At 47.9% G+C, this 22,098-nt stretch overlaps 1 protein-coding gene across 1 annotated transcript in view; it reads right to left on the bottom strand.

Moving 5' to 3' along the window:
* Positions 1-19,820, bottom strand: part of LOC144102403 (uncharacterized) — a 63,647-nt gene extending 43,827 nt beyond the window's left edge. Inside the window, exons 1-2 of the mRNA XM_077635682.1 lie at positions 19,767-19,820; positions 3,721-3,992 (exon numbers count right to left, since the gene is read on the bottom strand). Coding sequence (XP_077491808.1) covers positions 3,721-3,992; positions 19,767-19,820 — 326 coding nt within the window. The remainder of the gene's footprint in view (positions 1-3,720; positions 3,993-19,766) is intronic.
* Between the last annotated feature and the right edge of the window lie 2,278 nt (positions 19,821-22,098).

The following is a 22,098-nucleotide window of genomic DNA, read 5'->3' as shown; positions in this document are numbered from 1 at the left end:
ATCTCTCGCTTCGTCAGCGCTACCGACGGGTCGCTTACGCAAGTGCCTTCCTTCTCAGACGTCATGCAAAATGCTTCATATAGCTCCCTTTGCATTTTATCTTCGGATCGCAGGATGACAGTGGTGCTATCAAGCAATGGCTTGCAGTTTTTCACTTGGAGCAATGCGCCTCCAGATTACCCGACGCGGGAGTAAAGCCGCATAACCTACGATGCTCCTGGAGCCGTTCATTCAGGCATCATCCCGTCTGGCCGGCATATGCCCTGCCACATGATAACGTTATCTTGTACACGACTCTGGAGTTACATGCCACAAACTCTGTCGCGTGCTTGACCCCACACGTGCTCTCACTATTCCTTGGCTGTGGGCTGTTCACTTTAGCACAGTAACTTCTCTGTTTGGCGCAGAGAACACAACTGCCACATTACGCCTTTCTGCAACTTTCTTAAGCCTGTGCGAGACGGCATGTACATAAGGCAATACAACCGGCCTCTTAGTTTTGTCCCGCTCTTTTTGTCCCATTGTTTCCCTTTTACGACTGCCTTTAGAACACTATCAGCCACTGATACAAGCATCTGTGTGGGATAGCCCGCTGCTTTCAGGCATTCAGCTTGCAAGTTGATGCTGTCACTAACCTTGTGATGACAGGACTTTTTCACTGCCTGAGTGAAAAAAGACATCGCAATTCCGCGCTTAGTGAGCTTCGAATGCACCGAATCAAACGGCAACAGTCCCTTTTCACTTCTACATTTGAATTGCCAGCATAAATGTTGCCCCTCTGAGATGGAGATGTCGAGGTACTGCAGGGTTCCGCCCTTCGCGACATCATGCGTAAACTCATGTCCAGGGTGCGCTGTTTCAAATTGCTCCAAGATGTCGTGCATGAAGCTTTCCGTCACGCCTCCCTGATGGGAGCAGACTAAGAAATTATCAACATACCTGAAACATTTAACGACACCGAGTGGCTTCAAGGTTTCAGCAAGCAGTCGGTCTCCTCTGGACAGGAACCATTCACAGAGCAAAGGCGCTATGCAACTGCCAATACATATCCCTCCTTTCTTGGTGTACGCTTCCCCGCCGAACTCGATGAACAGAGAAGACAAGTACTTCGCTATGAGAGCCACAAAATCCAAGGTGCTAACACCGCTTTCATTCATAAATTTCACTTCACAATATTCAGCCATTGCTTCTTCCACCACATCAAGTACATGTTTCTGTGGAACATTGTAGATTAAGTCCGTTACTTCTATCGACAAGCAAGATACCTTTGGCTCCTCTTGCAGAAACACGATCATCTCGTGCGAATTCTTGACTAGAAAAGGGTCTTTTATGGACAGTTTGTTCACGTTCTTCTGCAGGAAGCTCGCCAATATTTTTTTCCACGTAACTCTATCTTCCACTATTGTCCTAAGCGAATTGCCCTGCTTATGCGTCTTTAACCGAGAAGAAGACATTCAAACACAATGTCTTGCATTCCTTTGTGCCATTTGCTAGTTTTTCTAAGCCCATGGACTCACAAAGCTGAAATGCTTCCCTTCGAATGGCTTTTCGTTCTTCTTTCGTCCGGGTTCTCTTCTCTCTTGAAGTTCATCAGTATCGCTTCTGTTGCTTTCGCTTTGTACACTCCTGCATCAATGACAGCAAACTGTCCTGTTTTCTCTGACATCATCAGCTTCAAGTCGTTTTCTCGAATGAATTTCACAACTCTTCTGCGGTTCAAGCGAGTACACGTAGTAGTGACTTCCCTTTCTATGCACTTTTGCGCCTCCAATTTGCATGCATCTCTTTCTTCCTTGTCGGCTTTGCTGGTTATTGCATGGGACATTCTTAAGAGTACACTCAATGAGAGTACAGCGCGAGAGAGTGTTGCAGTTTAAAACGAGGCGTGTTCGAATGTCCTGATAGCCTAGTACTCTCGCACAGTCGGGGCTATTTCTTTTATTTATGTTTATGGTCAAATATTAATTTATTTTACTTGGCACAAACCCATAAACACCGCAAGCACACAAGCAGCGCAAGATCTTGCTCGTGTTTACCCATCGTAGTAGTTCTTTCGCTCGCACTAAAACCTTTCTAATTTTGTATCACTTGCAACCTTGTGCTATGTTCATATCTTGTCACTTTAGCACTGAATGCACAAATTCGATATGAAAGAAAAATCACTGAGCAAAGCATGCATTCCGCTAATGAAAATGGTTTATGGTACAGGAATAACGAGTACAAAGAGCCCAAAATTAGAGACCTAACCGCCTGAGGGCGACACGCGCTAATTACGATGACTGTGCCCGTACGGCAAATGTCGCTAGGCCTGCCCGGTAACGTAAGCAACGGCAACGCTTAACCGTGTTAGCTTTATAGCTTTCTGTTTAAGGTAAAGCTTTATACTTTTAAAAATGTACGAAGGAATGGGTTCACGTTTTAGCCGCAAACCGCATCTTACAAAAATGGTTTTATAGCTGGTGCATTAAAAGTGCATTAAACGAGCGTTAGAACGTTCTTCTGTTGTGTTTGCCGAGTGCTGAAACAGGATTTATTTTCGCTTTTCGTGTACTTCGTGCGCTTATGGATATTGTATCATAGTTCTACAGCCTGAAATAGTTTCAGAGAAAGAATTGGTTTCCAGAAGGAAGGCGGCGACTCGTATACTGCTCTCTTCCACGAAGTTTTTACATCTGCCGTCAAACAGGCGACTCGATCAAGCTTCTGTCGAGTTCATGTAAACACACCATGCATTTTTTCCCGGGGTTTTATGGCGTTTGTTTCTGTTTAGGCATTTATGGTCTCTTCCTTTTGTTTAACACTAGTAATAGATGCTGTTTCTTTGTTATAGCGTATGTCGCGAAGTCGACAGTAGGGAACAACGTCGAGCTGTAAATACAGGGCACCTGGGAACCGGTGATTACACGACCGTGTTATCGTATGCTCCTAGATCATGGTGCAATAGCGAAACCACCCCCACAGTACGTGAAAATACTACTTTAGCGACCCGCGCGACTGGCAGTGGCGAAATTCCAAGAAGGACGAAGTGTCCCCAGCACGCCCTCGGGAGAACGCTCGGGACCTTGGCCAATCCCCCACCGCGGGTACGTGCCATCGTATCAAGTTGAGGCAACAAAACCAACCTTGGCCAGGGCCGGACGCTGCCGCCGCCGCTCCGCTGCTATCTCTTCTTCGGCAGCCCTCAATAAATGTGACCGCGGTCGCCTTCCCTGGCGACCTCCACATTGTGGTACATGACCTCGGTCAGACCGAACGCCCTCACAACCGGAGCACCGCACCTGTACCGTCGAGTTCCTGCCTCGCCATGGACCTACCGCAAAATGAGTGGCGCCCGATCCCGCCCCAGAACCCGTCTCGAGTACAGCTGTGGCCATTACGCTCGCACAGCCCCATTGCATGGTTGGCGCAAGTGGAGGCCCAGCTATACGTCAACGGCGTGTCGTCCCAGATTTGGCGGATCCTCCTCATCAAGAGGAAGCTGCCCACTAACGTCTTTGATTAGCTTCACCTTCCGCCGCCGTACGACCACCTGTTCGATGGACTGAAAGAAGCTTTTTTTCCGTTTTTACGGCGCTCCACTCCACTACATAGTGGGGCACCAGAAGCCAGTACCGCTAAAAGCACCCGTGCGATAGCAGCTCCAGCTCAGTCTTGCTCGCGCTTCCCGTTAGTACTCTCCCGCTTTTGCCAGATGAGGTACCACTCGCCAAACGCCCCCACTGTTCGACTGGTTCTTCGACCTGTGGATCCCCATCGCCTTCCACGCACAGTTCACCGGCACCTCCCTCCTTGCCTCCGGCGCGGTCCACTCTGCCTCCTGACGACAAGGAACGCTCTGACGCAGCATGCGTGTCGTGGTTTTCGGCGGCCCCGTCTGCCTCGTCACAACAGCCAGCAGCTCCAAAGGCCTCTGCAGCTACATCGATGCCGCAGCCAGCAGATACTAAAGAGGCCTCGGCCACACCCTCGCCTGCTAGCCGCACTTCCAGCTCCTGCAAAGGTCCGCAACGCGCTAACAGTCACACGAAGCAGGATGAGCAGGCCGAATTGGCAACAGAAGTACCAAGCACGGCGATTGTCACCCGCCCTACTTTGCCTGCGAAGCACGCTGCACCGGTGCCAGCGCCTGTCCTCCAGCGAACACAGACCTCTGATGTAGGTTCTCCTTGCTCCCCAGTGGTGTTAGAATCTTCACAGACGCTTGACACTCGTGGCTCGGCCGCTGGCAAACGCAAGTGCGACGGGAGCCCACCGCCCACAACCTCTCGTCCCCAGCAGATTCCGGTTACCACCACGCTGCAGTGTCATCTGCCGCAGTCTAGCAAGCTGGCTAGGCTTACAAGTCCAGCGGAAGTTTCACCGGTTGCTGTTGCGGTGCTGAGGGTTGCCTCCAAATGCTGCTACCTCGCTGGCGCCCCCCGTCATGACCTGCTCTGCGCCAGTGGCAAGGCCGCCGAACGTGCGTCCGCCTGTCGCGTCCAAGCCAATCAGTACCCGGCTGGCTGTTAGCGTGTCCCAGCAGCTACATACAGTCCACCACAGCCATTCTCCCGCCTCGCACCTAGCTGCGCATTCCGTAGCTGCCCGCCTGGGTTCCGGGCAGCTGCACCCGGCAACAGTTACTCGAATCTCACAACCCGGGGCACGCCTACAGCTCCCTCTTTTATTTTATTTTTTTATTTGTAAATACTGCTGTCTCGGAGGGGAGGCATCGCAGGAGTAGGTACATACATTAGCCAAAACAAATAACATGGGCAGCATAGAAATAGACAACATAGAATTATTAAAAGCAGATCAACAGGTCAAATTGTTAGGGAACTGAACAACGAACTCTTAATTTGGCAATGCGCGAAGTGACCCGTCCAATCGATTCCAAATTCCAACATTCAGCGGGAAAAAAGGAAATTTAAAGCAGTCTATATGTGGTTTAAGTTAAGGACAACGCAGCGAGCCATGGAAAGAAAAATGATAGGTGTAACGTTAAGAGATCGGAAGCGGGCAGAGTGGGTGAGGGAACAAACACGGGTTAATGACATCCTAGTCGAAATCAAGAGAAAGAAATGGGCTTGGGCAGGGCATGTGATGCGAAGGCAAGATAACCGCTGGTCTTTAAGGGTAACGGAGTGGGTTCCAAGAGAAAGTAAGCGTAGCAGGGGGCGGCAGAAGGTTAGATGGGCGGATGAGATTAAGAAGTTTGCAGGCAAAGGGTGGATGCAGCTGGCAAAGGATAGGGTTAATTGGAGAGACATGGGAGAGGCCTTTGCCCTGCAGTGGGTGTAGTAAGGCTGATGATGATGATGATGATGATATGTGGTTTGAAAGGAACAATGTTTAATGGGTGGTTCCTTCGGGTTGCACGTGCGCTGGAGGACACCAATGAGAAGGGTGCCTGAATCCCAGCTGATGTGTGGACCATCTTGTGCAGCATGATGATGCGCTCACGTGTGCGCCTATGTTCTAACGTTTGCAAAGATAAAGTGTGCATATATGAAGAAGGTGAAAAGTTGCGGCCGGCCGAAGATGAATCGTATTGCTTTTTTTTAACTGAATCTAAACGGCCGCGCGCGTGATGAGGGGACCAAACAGTTGAGGCGTACTCCAGGATCGGTCGAACTAGTGATTTGTAAGCAGTTAATTTACATTCCTTCGTGACATTTTTAAGGCTCGTTTGAGATTGCGAAGTTTGTGAAGTGCGCTTTCTCAGAAATGTTATTAATATGAGCATTCCATTTTAAGTTATATGAAAAAAAAACCGGGTATCTGAACTCGCTGACATGGGTAAAGTAGTTAACCGTTATTACTGTAAGAGAAATGCAGCGGATTAGCCGCCGCGGTGGCTGTGTGGTTATGGCGCTCGGCTGCCGGCCCAAAAGACGCGGGTTCGATCCCGGCCGCGGTGGTCGAATTTCGATGGTGGCGAAATAATAGAGGGTCGTGTGCTGTGCGACGTTAGTGCACGTTAAAGAACCCCAGGTGATCGAAATTTCCGGAGCCCTTCACTACGGCGTCCCTCATAGCCTGAGTCGCTTTCGGACGTTATACCCCATAAACCAAACCAAATGCAGCGGATCCTTTTGTTACCGAAAGTCATTGCAACTGTTTTAGTGAAATTAATTTTCATCTGCCATGCGTTACTCCATTCACAGAACAGTGAAAATACTTGTTTAGTTCCTGTTGCTCATGGGCATTAGCAACGTTACGATAAAGCATGCAGTCATCGCCATATAGGCGCAACTTCACCTGGTGTCATTAATAACATTTGCTACATCATTAATAAAAAATATAAATAATAGAGGCCCAAGCACCGATCCTTGGGGCACACCTGAAGTTACAGTGACTGACTATGGCTGTGCATGGTTGAAAGTAACGAACTGGGATCTTAAGTATAAGTAGTAGGTTATCCAGTCGAGTAACTTGCTGCCTTCAAATATGGCACGTAGTTTACGAAGAAGCATATTATGGCAGACCATGTCAAATGCTTTGGAATAATCTATAAATATTGCATCGATTTGATCGCGGTTTGATTTTTCTGCGCCGTTCATGATGCGTCAGCCGTTGATTGCTGCACCAGCACGACCGGTGTTGTGTCCACGCAGCAGGCCTATCCACTTCCCTCCACTGCTCCGAAAGCTCGTCTCCGAAAGCTCGGCCTCAACGTCACAGCTAGGGTCGCCCGCCTGAGCCACGCCTTCGGACCCCAGGCAGCCTGCACGGCTCTTGACACATCCTACTGATCGTCGGGGGAAGGGGGGGGGGGAGGCTTTGTAGCGACCCGCGCGGCTGGCAGTGGCACAATGCCGAGAAGGACCAAGTATCCCCAGCACGTGCTCGGGAGACCGCTCGGGACCTTGGACAGGGCCGGACGCTGCCGCCGCCGCCGCTGCTATCTCTTCTCTGGCAGCCCTTAATAAATGTGGCCGCGGTCGCCTTCCTGGGCGACCTCCACACTGCCTTTGAGAAGCTTCGCTTGACCGTACCCCGGTGTCAGTTTTCGCCTGAGAAGGACATCCATGGGTGGAAGTAATAAATGATCCCTGTTCCATATATATTAGATCTTGTTAGCAAGGATGCGTCGTTCCATTGTTTCCAGAAAATGAGGTTGCAGCAAAATGTTGCATCAACTAGCAAGTTTTGATGTTTTCTCCCCGTTATATCCTGCTAAGATTGACTTCAGTGAAGACTGTCTTGATCACACCAAGCGGTTGTGCCGACAAGAAATGTCGTTAAAATTTGCACCGGAGACCAATGCATTTTGTCATGAGAGAGGGTTTATCGACGGGCAAGGCTGAGAGGTTGGACCGAAAAATAAATATCTGGCCTGCTAGTCTGCACTGGGGAACGGGAAGAGGAGAAAAAAGAGGGTCACGATGGGGGATTATGATGATGGAAGGAGACAGATGAAAAAAAAAGATAAAAAAAGGAACACTTTCCTACCTCACAAACGCGAGGCAAGTCCTGTGGCGCTTAAAAAGCGTGAGCGCTCGCGTTGCCTGTACAGTTTGCGAACTATCTGCCCAAGCCCCGAAGATCAAATCCTCCGAGAGGGGCCTTGTGTCAAAAGACTTCAAAGCAGATGCTAGCATGGGGGTCCGCTTGTTCAATTAAGTGCAAGTACTTGCGCGTGAAGGCGACATTTAAACGTAATCTATCGATTATACATGCAATAGGGCGTGATATTACATGAGGAACAGAAAAGGTCATCGCCGAATCTAGCCGTTTTAGGCGGATGTGTCGAGTGTCTGGCAGGGCCCAGTATCTAGCCGTCGCAGTATACTCATAGATCCCGAAAGGAAACAAGTGGTGTCCGGTCTAGAGAACGGCACTGCTGTGCGCAGGCCACTGCTGAAGGCGCTCTTTGCTTCGGCGTCAGCGATCTCATTTCCATCGAGTCCGCAGTGTCCAGGGATCCACTGGAACACTATACGGTGGCCGTTTTCCTGAGCAAATGACAGGAGTCTAATCATATCCAGAGCCTGAGCTTTGTAGGCGGTGCGGCGTAGGAAAAATCCCAAAATCTGTAGCGCAGGTTTAGAGTCAGTGAAAATGCACCACTCCTGAGGCCTTCGCAGATGTGGCGAACCGCCTCTCGAAAGCCCGCAAGCTCTGCAGCGGTTGAAGTAAACTTGTGTCCTAAAATAAATCTCTGGGTCGTCTGCTGGGCGAGGATTACCAAAGCTGCTGTTGACGCCTTTGGTGACGCTGATCCGTCCATGTATACGTGCACACAGTTTTGGTATTCTGATCAGATGTAGGCAAAAGCAAGCTGTTCAGTCCGCTAACCGGCATCGAAATTTTCTTTAGTATGCCAGGGACGTGCAGGCATACTGAAGGCTGAGCCATCACCTATGGTGGCTTCAAGGGATGGTGCGGCAGGGCATAGTCTGATGGCAATTCGGATTGGTGGAAGCGCAGTGCACGTGCAAAACTGCTGTCCGGTCGCTCATCAAAAATCTTCGTCAGTGGGTGACAGCAGTGCCGTGTAAGCACGCGTAAATATACACGAAGTGGTTCGTGCGAAAGGCAGATCGATATTGGGCACGCACGCGATTCCTCAATCGTGCATTTGTTCGAGGAACAACGCGATAATCCGAGGCATATCTTGAGCGCCTGTGCTCGAACACGCTCTAATGTCCGCAAGCAGGAAATGCTAATGGTAGAGAGCGCAGGAAGGCTGTAACGAATGTAGCCTATAAAGAGAGTATAGTAAAGCCTTAGCAAGGAGCGCTCCGTTCGGCCCCATTTAATGCCTGCTATGAAGCGGAAGACATGGTCAAAAAGAGTGAGTCTTTTCTTTAGCACATTTATATGCCTCGACCATGACAGATCACGGTCAATGAAAATGCCCAAAAATCTGTGGTGGGAGGCGTATGGTATTGCAACCCCTTGAAGTGTTACCGGGTAGCGGCAGACAGATATGCGCGTGAATGCGACCAGAGCACATTTTGCAGCTGCAAAGTGCAAACCTTGACGCAGTAGGTACCTTGAAGTAGATGACGCGGCACGTTGCAATCTCGCGCGCATTTGCGGGCGTGTCGAACCCGAAGGCCAGATGCAGATATCATCAGCATAGGCACTGATGTGAATGTGAGCGGGAAGTTCACTAATCAGTCTAATCAACGCCATGTTAAATAGGGTTGGGCTGAAAACTCCTCCCTGAGGAACTCCACGGCAGACCTGGTGACGGGTAGTCTCTCCAGCAGGCGTAAACATGCAAACGTACCGGCCGTTGAGGTACCTCACAATCCATGAGTACATCCGGCCGCCAATGCCTATTTCGTCAAGGGCATCAAGGATGGCGCCATGAGTACGTTATCGTAGGCCCCTTTGACGTCTAAGAAGACAGCAGCGACGAGTCGACGACTACGTTTTTCATGTTCCACTGCCGATGTGAGGTCGATTACGCTGGCAATCGAAGAACGTCTGCGCCGGAACCCAGTCATCATGTCCGGATAGAGAGCATTTTGCTCTAAAAATCATTCAGGCGACGCCAGCACCATTCGCTTCATAACCTTACCGACACAGCTTCTTAGTGCAACTGGCCGGTATGAGGTAAGATCATAAGGAGGCTTTCCAGGCTTCAAAAGAGCAGCCAGGCGGCTGATCTTTAAGTGTTCTGGAGTGATACCGGAAGCCCATGTATCATTGTAGTAACTGAGCAGCACAGTTCGGCCTTCCATGCCAAGGTGTGAGACAGACGCTTACGAAATCCCGTTAGTACCAGGTGTAGATGCACGCCTACACGAGGAAAGAGCAGCTTCTAGGTCAGACATCGTGAATAGCATGTCGTAGTGGTCATCTGGTGAGGTGGCATAAAAGCCTCCAATCTTTTTCATGCTACCGAAGTTGTGCCCACAACCATTTTGCAGAATTTTTCTGCTATCTCTACATTATTACGGCGTTGGTGAATGGACAGGGCATAGAAAGGATACCATTTTGTGGGGGTGAACGCAAGCTCCTGGCTACATGTCAAATACGCGACAGCGGTTTGAGAGGGTCCAGCGAAGAACAAAACTGCCTCCAGCGTTGCCTCCCTAATCTCGCGAGTTTTCGCTTTATTTGTCGTTGAGCTCGGCGACAAAGGGCGAGATCATACGTGCATTTAGTTCTTTGGTATTACGCACCAACTACTTCGTAGTAGGTGCGTAACACTTGACGCATACATACGTTGGAATGTGGCCACGTCACTGCACCAGCTGACGTAAGACTGGAGACTTGCTAAAACGAACTCCAGATCCAAGCAGCTGCTATATAACGTGCCACGCAGAAACGTAAGTCAACCATCGTTGATATTGAAATTCTGGAAGGGCATAATGTCAAACAGGTTCCTGCCTCTGGTATTCATAACAGCACCTCCCCTCTGAGGGTGATGAGCATTAAAATTGCCCTCTATTATATGAGGAGATGTGCAACTCTGGATAGCTAAATATAAGTACGAGGTATCAATGGCACCTCTCGGGGGAATGTAGGCACCGATTATCGAGAAGACCTGTCCTTTTAGCGTGACTGTCCAGCAGATGTAATGGTTTGTGTTGTGGCTGTAGGACTTGGCGGACGTGCGCAATGTCTTGGCGTATGCAGATGAACACGTTATTTGTTTCGTCTTCTTCGCGAGACCAAAGCAGCGCGTACCAAGAAAGGTGGAAAGGAGACGGCATGTTGGGCTCATATATAGCAAGCACAGGGAAGCGGTACTTATGAATTACTGCAATGCAGCCAAAGGCGGCTCAAGTGCATCCAAGAACTGCACAACAATCTTTGCTGTTGTCCTGTTAATGCCTGAAAGCAGCGCGCGCATTGAACACACAAGCCTTTTTAACAGAATGCTCACATCCTGACCTTATAGCTTGCGAGTAGTGTCAGCTGGAGTGTCAACCAGTCTTGGTCTTGCCGTGGCGATGTCCTTGGATGGCAGAGCAGGCCATTCAGCATCAGAGGAAATTAATAACAAAAACGCATCAGACTGGGCCACTGCGGTAACATGGGACACTGCCGCAGGCGTCTTGGTATCGTTTCTAGGCTCATGCTGCTGTGCCGGATGAGCTGATACTTCCTGCGACTTTAGTGCAGCTGGAATAATTGTACTGTGTGGATCCGGACGACGCCACCGGGAAGAATGCTCCGTTGAAGGGTACGGTCTATTTTGTTGTACGCAAGATGAGACCATGCCAAAACCCGATGCTTGATTCAACATCTATGGCGTACTGCGAAACGCAATCACATCAATGAATTACAACAAAAAGAAGTAAGGGCCCATGGCTGTAAGGAGCTGGCAATGTCGCGACGTTATTCGCCTAGTGTATACAAAATACATGGGTGCGCTAAAGTGGAAAAGCGACGGCAGAAACTCATGCCTTCTCAACAGCTCATGTTCGGTGCACTGTGTCTCACCTCCATTGTGTGAGAACTAGAAATGAAAAAAGTTCGCGACACTCAAGAAAGTGTTCGCTTCGGATTCCGGTGCAAGTGTTCTTGACTAATAGATTTCTTTTTAACTTGTTTTCAAGAAACCTCCGATCCAACGTGGCAGTCGGCAACACATACAAAGATAAGTAAAATCAACCTTTTGTTTTGCAGCACTAAATGTCCGCTAGCAGCCTCGTTAATGCGTTCACTTATAGAGCACCGTGGAAACCATACGGAGCGTAAAAACTATTTTCTTTACTAGCGCATTATTTGAGAGGCGTAGCTGACAGAATAGATCTACATTTAGGTGAGAGTTCAAAGAACTTGGAACGGTATGCAGCACATGAAACTGAACACGTGTGGGGATAAATAAGTTTTTTCATGTTCTTTTTAATTGCTTTGTCCAACATTTGGAAACTTTTTTTGTCTACTTTTATCGCGTTCCAAACTGGCGGACTATGAGTCACGTTTTATGGGTCACCGCTGAGTCACAGCTTGACGAACTCACTGCTTTTTATCAGCCCATCGGCTACCAGAGAAGAATAGACAAGGCTGTGGGGAAAAGTCATTGTGTTCTTCGAGATACCTAGGGCATGACCCCCCTACTTGCGGCCTCTTGGCATGCTTTCTTCACTTGTAAATCACCCGTAAACAGATGTAAAAGCCGGGGCTACCCCTTCCTTTGTGTGACTTCCTGGAAGAGATATGCCGGAAGGTTTGGTGTTCCCTTCGCCAATGGGTCGGTTATGAGTCACGTTATATGGGTCCCCGCTGAGTCACAGCTTGACGAACTCACTGCTTTTTATCAGCCCATCGGCTACTAGAGAAAAATAGGCTAGGCATTGGGGAAAAGTCATTGCGTTCTTCGAGATACCTAGGGAATGACCCCCCTACTTGCGGCCTCTTCACATGCTTTCTTCAGTTGTAAATTACTTGTAAACGGATGGAAAAGCCAGGGCTGGCCCCTTCCTTTCTGTGTCATCGTGGAAGTGATATGTGGGAATGCTGCCAAGATCAAGCTTAGAATATCGAGTAGTTCCGGAAGGGTTCCCCTTGCTATGGCCATGTCTCACGTTCAAACTAAGAGTGGAATGTGATTATGGGTTTAAAGCTGGGGTACGACATTGCGTAGCTCTGGCAAGCTCCTTGGAAGCGGTTGCGATACCTCTTTCTGCCTCCTATATTATATTAATAATTGTATATTTGTATTGAAGTTTGCTAATAACCACTGTTGGATTTCTATTTGTCCTAGAATAATGACAAAAATGAAAATCTCAATTCTCGCTGGAGTAGACGTCTACGCGCACATTAGACCATGACTGCCGCGGTGGCTGAGTGGTTATGGCGCTCGGCTGCTGGCCCGAAAGACGCGGGCTTGATCCCGGCAGCGGCGGTCGAATTCCCATCGAGGCGAAATTCTAGAGGCCCGTGTACTATTGAATGTCAGCGCAGATTAAAGAACCTCAGGTGGTCGAAACTTCCGGAACCCTTCTGCACTACGGCGTCCCTCATAGCCTGAGTCGCTTTGGGGCGTTAAACTTCGTGCATAAAGCAGAAGGGTGCAGCCATCACTAACCTTATATGATTGACATAACGGGATGTTGATCATTGTTTTCTTTAGAAACATAGAGCAGCAATAATTTCTTTCGCGCATACGGGAATATGAAGGCTCGGAACCTAACAACACGCAACGTAATACTTTGTAATCACATGTTTGCTTGTTACCATAACAAATCTTGGAAGAACATATTTCTCATAACTTTTCGAAAGGTATAGTTGCTTACAGCAGGTGAACTTATAAATGTTTGGTGTCGAGGCATTGACAATGTTTCAGCAGAGATATGGAAGACTTACCCCATTCTATTTGCTCCTTGTTTTTTCAATTTTCACTTCAAGCAACTTCCTAAACGAACCAACTTGTTTGCTTCAGAGAAAGCGGGGTAAGTTGGGCTTTTGATTTTTCAGCATTTGTGTTTTCTCTTTTGCACTCTACTTCGACCGAAAGCGATTAATTACTGCGGCAGTCCAGGAGTCCAGGCTGCTGCGCGTTAGGCATGGAGATTACAAGAGGGAATGCGATGTTCTCTTATAAGCCATTATTGCATACTCTGACCCAAGATGATAATCTCCGAAACAAGCAGCATTCGAATGACTCATGCAGCGCTGTAATTGCTCACGCAACAGCTTTTAAATGCCTTTTTTAGGGTTGCTGTTAATCAACCCAAACTATAAACCTTACATCAAAATTGTGATCACAACCGGGTTACAATGCGCTACTATATGGCATCGCATTCGCCTACCTACAAACATTACGTGGCTACCATAAGTCAGATATTTTAACGGTAGCCTGCGCGGTCTCCGAGGTGTACTAACTCCGAAATAATCTCCAAGCTTTCCTGCACTAAAATAATTTAAACTGAGGCGATTAATCACCTACACACTGAATAGCACAGCCCGTTACACGAGCGAACGAGTCTTTGAGAGAATATATTATAGGAGCCTTAAACCGCCATCCGTTCAAATAAAGCCTAGGCCGCACATCTAGTCGCATGTCGGTCCACTTCCTCTTTGCAGAGTTAAATTTTTAATAAGATTGGGCAAAAGACGCCGGTTGAACAACACGTCTCCGACACATACATTATAGTGCCGTGAGCTCGCTCGCTCACTCCACTTCCACCGTGTGCACCGCGATCAAAGCCATCGCTGTACGAAAGGTTTCGATAAAGCACTGCAACGTGGGTCGGCGAGTTGTGTGGGTAAGTAATTTTTGCATCTCCCGGGTCATGCGGCCGAATCAGAGGTACAAGATGCAACAAAAAATTGAATCAGGCGCGCGGTCCACTGCGCGCTAAAGCGCGAGCGTTGGGAACACAACGCGCTGAGTATATTCACTATAGTGCCGCGAAGTCGCTCGCGCGCGCAACTTCCAACATATGCTCCGGAATCAAAGCGATCGCAGGACAAAAGGTTTAGACAAAGCAGCGCAGCGTTGGTCGCGGCGATTATTTCAGTAACTGATTTTTCGATCTTCCATGTCATCATGTCATTACGACCGAAGCCAAAGCAAAATACTCAAAACAAAATTCCTTCCGCGGTCTGCTGCGCGCGAAAAGGCGAGAGTTGGGAGCGTCTGCTAGCATTCCCCGTCCTAGGAGCCGCCACCGTCGGCGCCCTGGAGGAGCCGAGAGAAGGAGCGCCGCCATAGGAGGAGGAGGGAGGAGATGTCGTTACTTTTATGTTGAATTCCAATGGCAGATCCGGATCAAGTTTTTCTGCTCTGTTGGGAGCAATCGTATTCCAATGGCAAAATGGGAGTGCGAGTTTTCTGTTCCAATGGCAGATCGGGATCAGACGTCGATCCCGGATCGCTCCGTGAAGCAGCGATATTTGCTCCGCCGACATCGGCAGATTTGACCGGAACCCCGCGCGACGTTTTAGTTTCCCGCGTCTGCTTCTGCCTTCCTGTCGTCGCTACGCGGTGATCCGGGCAACGTACAAGCAGTATTTTTGACTTTTTTTAAAATTGAATTGTCCCAAATTAAATTATTTTTCGTTTTGTTCGCGTCCGCACAAGTTAAAACAAAAAATTTTCTTAACAGGATGTCAATTCCATCGCGGTCAATTCTTTGTGACCGCTTTTTTAGACCGAAATCGTTGACTTGCTTGAACCTCCCGCGCTTTCTGACGTCAGACGACGCGTCCTCTCTAAGCCTAGCAGCTCTGTAAATAAGGAAGCAATCTGAAAATTTGGCGCGTTTCATCCCTAGAATTTTGTGGTGCGGGCATCATCACACAAAGCGAAAGCTTCGTGCGCTTTTTGTTTGCCGTGAACGTGAGAGACAGAGTCGCGACAAGGACGAATCGCTGGTGAAGCGAGAGGCCGCGCTTCGATGGGCGCCGCCATGTTGCCGGAACTTCGAGCTATTCTTGCGCTGAAGTGCCCCCGCGGGAGCGCATTCATTCCATTGGCAAAATGGGAGGGAGTGATCTCCGCCTGAATTACGCGCTCCGTTTGTGATCCGGCGGAGCACTCTCAATCTGCCATTGGAATTCAACATAAGTCTATTGAGGGGTTTTAAAACCTAGGAGGCACTTGCGCCACCTAGGCCACTTGCCGTTGCGGCGTCGTCAAAACCTGCCCACCGTGGCAGTTAAATTAATGATTGTCTAAGAGAGATTGGTTGGGAAGAGAAAACTGGGTCTGACAATCTGTACCATTAGCAGCACCTGCCATCGGAGGGCAGTGGTGCATCGCTTAGCCGCCGCATCACTGCGCCACCACTGGTACGACTACTAGCTTCCAAGGAGCTATAAATGTAAAGCAGTAAAATGATTAATTCCGCAAATGTCATCTGCAGTCAGCAATCCGCCGTTTTCACAAGGAAGCTCTGTGCGTGCGCGCCTCTTCTCTTCCAGCTCCACTCCTTAAAAACCATCCGGGAGATCCTATTGCGCATGCGTATTGTATGTTAGTGGCAGGAGCAAGCTACAGCTGGCGGCAGCTGCTATGCTGCACAACTGCCACTTCGCAGGCGTAGTACGCTCCCTGTCTTTCCCCCTCCTCCTCAAATAGTTTCAGCCCACTGCCCCGAAGGCGCTACATTTGCGAAAAAACGCGGCTTTGCGTCACCGCTTAAAAAATGAACGGATAAGAGGGGACCAATTGAAGTTGGCCTGTTTTTATAGGAAGCCTTGTTTTATTCGCAAAGAGGCCACTCGAAAGGATAACAGAGATTTTATATTACAGATGAATACAACTTACAAACAATACAGACATATTACAGAATTTAGGGGCCGCGAATCCCGAAGGCTACACTAACCTGCCATCAACACGGTCTCCTCTTCGGTAATAACGTCCTGAAATCGGATGACCTAGCGGGAACACTTTAAAGTGTGTTTCATCCCCAATTAAGTGGACTTTTCCGGATAACCATGAACATAGCCTCAATGAGCCAAAGAAATTACCTTTACTGAGAGCGAGCTAACCTGGGTGTCTTACCTGTCGGAGGCTTTCTGAAAATAAGAAACTTTTCGCGTTTCCATCCATTCTACGTGTCGAAACTGCTCTAGATCTAAAGACATGTAAAAAGCCGTGCTTTTTTTCTGCAGCATAAAATGTGCAGTCGATGCGCTCACTGTACAGCACTCAAAGGGTCACATCTAATCTTTTGGATTCGTGGGCCTACCATCAATGAATATTCTAAAGCCCCTCCGCCGAGCAAGCACCGTTGAGAGCTCTGGAAAGAGCAGGTCGCCATCATCAGTTGTCTGGCTTTCGAAAGGCAAAAAGCACTGGACAAAGTAAGCTGAACGACCATACTTTATTCCGTGGCTTGCGACGTCTTGAAACTGAAACCAGACAGTGGCCGATCCGCCAGAGTGAACTAGGCCTGTATATATTGGAGAAAATGGGGGAAGGATTAGACACAAATTTTCTGCGACCCACTCGCGCGCTACTACGGAGCGATAGGCGCTGGCGGCAAACAGTAGAAATCATCATCAGCCTAATGATGACTGCAGGGCAAAAGCCTTTCCCATATCTTTCCAACAAACCCGGTCCTGTGCCAGCTGCGGCCACCCTATCCTCACAAACTTCTTGATCTCCTCCGCCCACCTAACTTCCTGCCGCCCCCTGCTGCGGTTGCCTTATCTTCGAATCCACTCCGTAACCCACATGCCCTGCCGAAGCCCATTTCTTCCTCTTGATTCTGACTAGGGTGCCATTAACCTGCGTTCGTTCCCCCATCCACTCTTACCGCTTCCGGTCTCTTAACGTTACACCTATCATTTTTCTCTCCATAGCTCGTCGCGCTGTCCTTAACTTAACTTATATCCTTTCATGTTGAGATATATTGGTAAACTGCCATTCATGATCTCAGAGAAGCCGCCAAATGCCCTCCACCCCATTCTTGTTGATTCAGTTATTTCACTCTCGTGCTCCGGATCAGTGGCCACTACCTACCCTAAGTACACGCATTCCCTTAACACTTCCAGCATCTCGGTGCCAATTGTAAACTGCTGTTTTCTGCATATTAATTATTAGACACACCGTTCTCCTCTGCCTAAATCATTGATCGTGTGTTGCAGTTCATCTACTGAGTGAATTAGCAAAGCAATGTAATCAGCGAAACGCTGATTACTAGGCTATTCACTATTAACTCTTATCCCCAACAGTTCCCTACCTAGGTTCCTTAATACTCATGTAAACAGGTAATGAATAGCACTGGCAATGTCATGTCTCGCTGCCTGACACCCTTTCTTATTAGAATATTTTTGCGGACAGTATGGAGCACAATGGTATTTTGACATAGGGCTCTTTTACCCCCAGATTCTACAATGCCTTCATGACTGCTGAAATTTCGACAGAGTCAAATGCCTTCCCGTAATCTATATAGGCGACACATAGGGGTTGATTGGTTTGGTTTATGGGGGTTTAAAGTCCCAAAGCGACTCAGGCTATGAGGGACGCCGTAGTGAAGGTCTCCGGAAATTTCGACCGCCTGGAGTTCTTTAACGTGCAATGACATCGCACAGTACACTGGCCTCTAGAATTTCGCCTCCATAGAAATTCGACCGCCGCGGCCTGGATTGAACCCGCGTCTTTCGGGCCAGCAGCCGAGCGCCGTAGACACTCAGCCACCGCGGCGGCTCACATAGGGTTTGATTATACTCTGCGCGTTTCTCTATCACATGATTGGTACTGTAGATATGGTGCATTGTCGAGTACCCTTTAAGAAAGCCTACCTGATCATTTGGTTGATTGACGTCTAAGGTTTTCGTGACTGTATTAGCGAATACCTTAGTAAATGCCTTATAGGCAACGGACAGTAAGCTGATCGAATTAACTTGCTTTTCTTTGGCTTCGACGATGTGGAAGACGAAATCTGGGCAGATTGTGAAAATAAAATTATCGCGTTTTGTTCAGAGTTCCTAGATCTATCTTTGACCGGTTTGCAATTTGATAGAGTTCATAGACTTGGCAAATTCAAATTTGATAGGCACAGACCAATCATAGCCAAAATGACATAGCTTTTTTAAATACAAGCAGAACATCCTTTCAAATGCGCGCAAATTGAAAGATACTAGTTATGCTATCCGCGAAGATTTTTCTGTTAAAACTCGTGAAGCAGCCACATTAAAACGCCACATTGCAGCCACATTTAAACGCACAGTTTCTCATGCGAAGGAAAAATGACTCAGATCATTTCGATTATCTTTAAAAGTCGTGCAACCGACGTGCACTATTCGGCTTTCTACGGTCTAGAAAACTGCTCATGTCCTCTAGTAACGAACAGTCGTTAGTTATGTAAAGAAGCCATCAAGGTGGTTGAAATAATTGCCGCGGACCTGCAAAAGAGATTTTTCTCTCTGCTGCCTTTGCGACCAACGTTGTTTGCGTAAGTGGTGCCAAATAATAATGCCTCACAAGTTAATCTATCGGAGCTTTCCCAAGTTGTACAGAGATTACCAGCAGCTGCGCCTGGCCCTGATGGTGTCACAACAAAGGTGCTCAAGATTCTCTATGAGGAGTCTCCCGACTCCTTATTGCACCTCATAAACTGCTTTATCAAACGCGCTTGGATACCTCCTTTGTGGAAGCTGGCCAAGGTGATCCCTTTACTTAAAAATCAGGGTCGAGGCTATGAATTTGATAATATTAGGCTAATTTCTCTAACATCAAACGTGGTAAAATTAATAGAAAGTGTGTTACAAATTCGGGTGTCAGCCTTCGTGGACAGAAAAAATATACTCAGCCCGTGTCAACTCGGATTACGGCCATGGTGTTCGATATGGAATGCACATGCTGAGCTTGAGAGCAGAATTCTCCTTGCTCGTCGGCAACGCCTGGTCGCGGCTTTGGTTGCGCTAGACGTCGCCAAAGCTTACGACAGTGTAGAACACTCCATCCTAATGCATATGCTATAGTCTATTCAGTTTCCAGATTATATAGTTGCTTCGATATCTGCATTTCTTTAAAACAGGGAATTCTTTTGCGTCCATAATGGTGTTCGTTCAGAGATGTACAACCAAACGAGAGGCGTACCGCAAGGAGCTGTTCTTTCTCCTGTGCTGTTTAATATTCTGTTGAGTACAATTCCTCTCCATCGCCATGTACGCACTTACGTCTATGCAGACGACGTTGCGTTTCTTTGCGGTTGCGCCGGATATACATTCCCTGTATGGTCTGTTGCAGTCATATTTGAGCACACTTGAGCACTGGCTGAGCAGCTTACACCTGAAGTTAAATGTTAGCAAGTGCGCCTACCGAATCCTGTAGTGGTCTGTCTCATTTGCCAGTTACAACCAATATCGCAGGTTCAATCCATAAAATACCTAGGGGTCATTTATGACGAGAAACTCACCTGGCGAACCCACGTTGACCATGTCGAGTTTACAGGGGCTTGTGCCATGGGCATGTTACGTATATTGTATAGTCACCTGTACGGCATGCGAAGAGATACGCCATTTAAGATTTGCAAAACGTATGCCAGGCCAATTTTAGAATTTGTAATTGTTTTGTTCTCAGGCTAGGCTGCATACAAACTTCATCCTCTCGTCCTTTTGGAGAACGAAGCACTTAGGATTTGCCTCGGCCTCCCAAAACTTGTGGCTACCAATGTGCTGGACCTTAACTCCCTCTTATCTCCTCCCTCCCTCCCTCCCTCCCTCCCTCCCTCCCTCCCTCCCTCCCTCCTTCCCTCCTTCCCTCCCTCGCTCTTATCCCTCCCTCTTATCTCGACTTCAATTTTTAACTGTGCCGACTTACCTAAGAATCTACGAATCTCATTTCCGCCGTTCGCAAAGCATTTTCTGTTGCCAGCCGACCTCCTTTTTTAGTGCCCTCTGATCTCGTTTCCGTACCCAACATGTAGTGTTTGTGCAGAGATTACTTGTGTCTATAGATGTGAAAATTTATGACATCCTTCCTGCTCTGTGCAGAGGGCCCGCTGTCCAGATTGTTTTCGACGACATTTTGCTCAAAAATGCAAAACTTTTGCACCCTGTATTTTAAATGGTCTACTAGAAGATCATCTATATAAGTATACCCAACGTACAAATATTGCAATAGCAACCGACGCAATGCAGTGCAATGAAAGGGCGGGTGTGGGAATATTCTGTTCACATTTAGACGGGTCCTTTTCACTGCGCCTTCGAGATTTCACCCCTATTTTTTAAGCAGAGTTTCTGGCAGTAGTACGCACTAAACAATTTCTCAACCTTTAGGGTGTAGATCATCTCTCCCCAAGCGAACACCCTTTTCCGATTGTTCGGTGCACCCTTAAGGAAGGGTGCACTTAATGATACTTTAGAGGATGTAATGGTTGCGCCCTTATAAAAGGGTACAATTTTTCCATAACACCTCTACGAATGCATGTTGGAAGGATGCTCCACATTGATCCACCCATGAAGCAAAAGCCTTACACTTGTGCAGCGCCCTCTAAACTTTCATTATTTGCACCCTTCATGAACGGTGCTGATCTCTGCACCCTTTTTAGCACCCAAAAGGGTGTTCTTATGGGGACAGCTGATTTGCACCCTTAAGGGTGTTAATTTGCTTAGTGTGATACTTCCTCTACGCAATCTAGACCCCTCTATTACCGCAGTGGCAGTAATTAGCGTTTCTTTATGTTTGTGTTCGTCTCTCGCCGCTCATGTTCGTGGCCCCATTTTCAACACATTCTTGTCCCTGCTTCCTCCACATTTGAGTCTTGTTCGTTTAGTATGGGCTCCAGGCCACAGCATTGTTAAAGGTAATGAGATTGCTGATACTCTCGCAAAAGCTTCCCAAAGCGGCCCCGTGTTGCCTATCATCACGGCTACAGCCTATATTACAGCAGCTAGGTTTCGTCGACGTGCGTTTTTAAGCACGCAAGACACAACACTTTTAACATTTTAGACACAACAACAACAACAAGAGTGCGGTGGAATTTAATACGAGGCATGTTCTGCTGCGTCGATAACCTCAGTTATAGCATCACAGGCTACAACTTGGGACGTTTATGCCAGAACAGTCTTTCTGCAGGAATGGTTTCAGCAGTTGAGGCGGTGTCTATGTTTGCCGCCGTTTTAGTTGTGTTGCCTTTTGTCAAGCTAGTGCTGTGCAGCCAATAGCTGGGTGCTTAGCAAATTATCTTTCTATAGCCCCTTCCTATACATACATAACCTCGTGCAGTAAGTTCCATGTTGAAAAAAAAATGGTAATCGATATCCAAGTAGTCTTGTGCTGCGGCCTTTGTTCGTGTCTCCGTGGGCTCGACTCCCATTCTTTGAAATTTTTTTATTTCCTTTTCTTCGATATTTTTTTTTCTATTCTCAGGACGGAGTGGACACACATCGGCAAGAGACGATCTTTCTAGGCTCTGAACCTCCGGATTTAGTGCTTTCGTACTTATACATGCCGATGGAATAATTTTAGAGAGCCCAAAAAAGAGCTCAAAGTAAGCATTTGTAGAAATCCGCGTACCAGGCATGGCTACGACTTGATGTGAGAACGTATCCATAGCGTCAATGATTAGGAGCTACATTTTTAGGCCAAAGTAGAAGACAGGGCGAGTTGGTATGTACTCATTCTAAAAACAGCGCACACAAGACAGAAGACGTAACGAAACGACAACACGAGCGCTGTGTTGTCGTTTCCTTACGTCGTCCCTGTCTTGCGTGCGCTGTTTTTAGAATGAGCACATTTTGAGAGTA

The sequence above is a fragment of the Amblyomma americanum genome, chromosome 8, assembly GCF_052857255.1.
Source record: "Amblyomma americanum isolate KBUSLIRL-KWMA chromosome 8, ASM5285725v1, whole genome shotgun sequence".
In the NCBI taxonomy this organism is placed as follows: domain Eukaryota; kingdom Metazoa; phylum Arthropoda; class Arachnida; order Ixodida; family Ixodidae; genus Amblyomma; species Amblyomma americanum.
The sequence above is the reverse complement of the archived record's forward strand: the minus strand, read 5'-3'. Positions and strand labels throughout refer to the sequence as shown.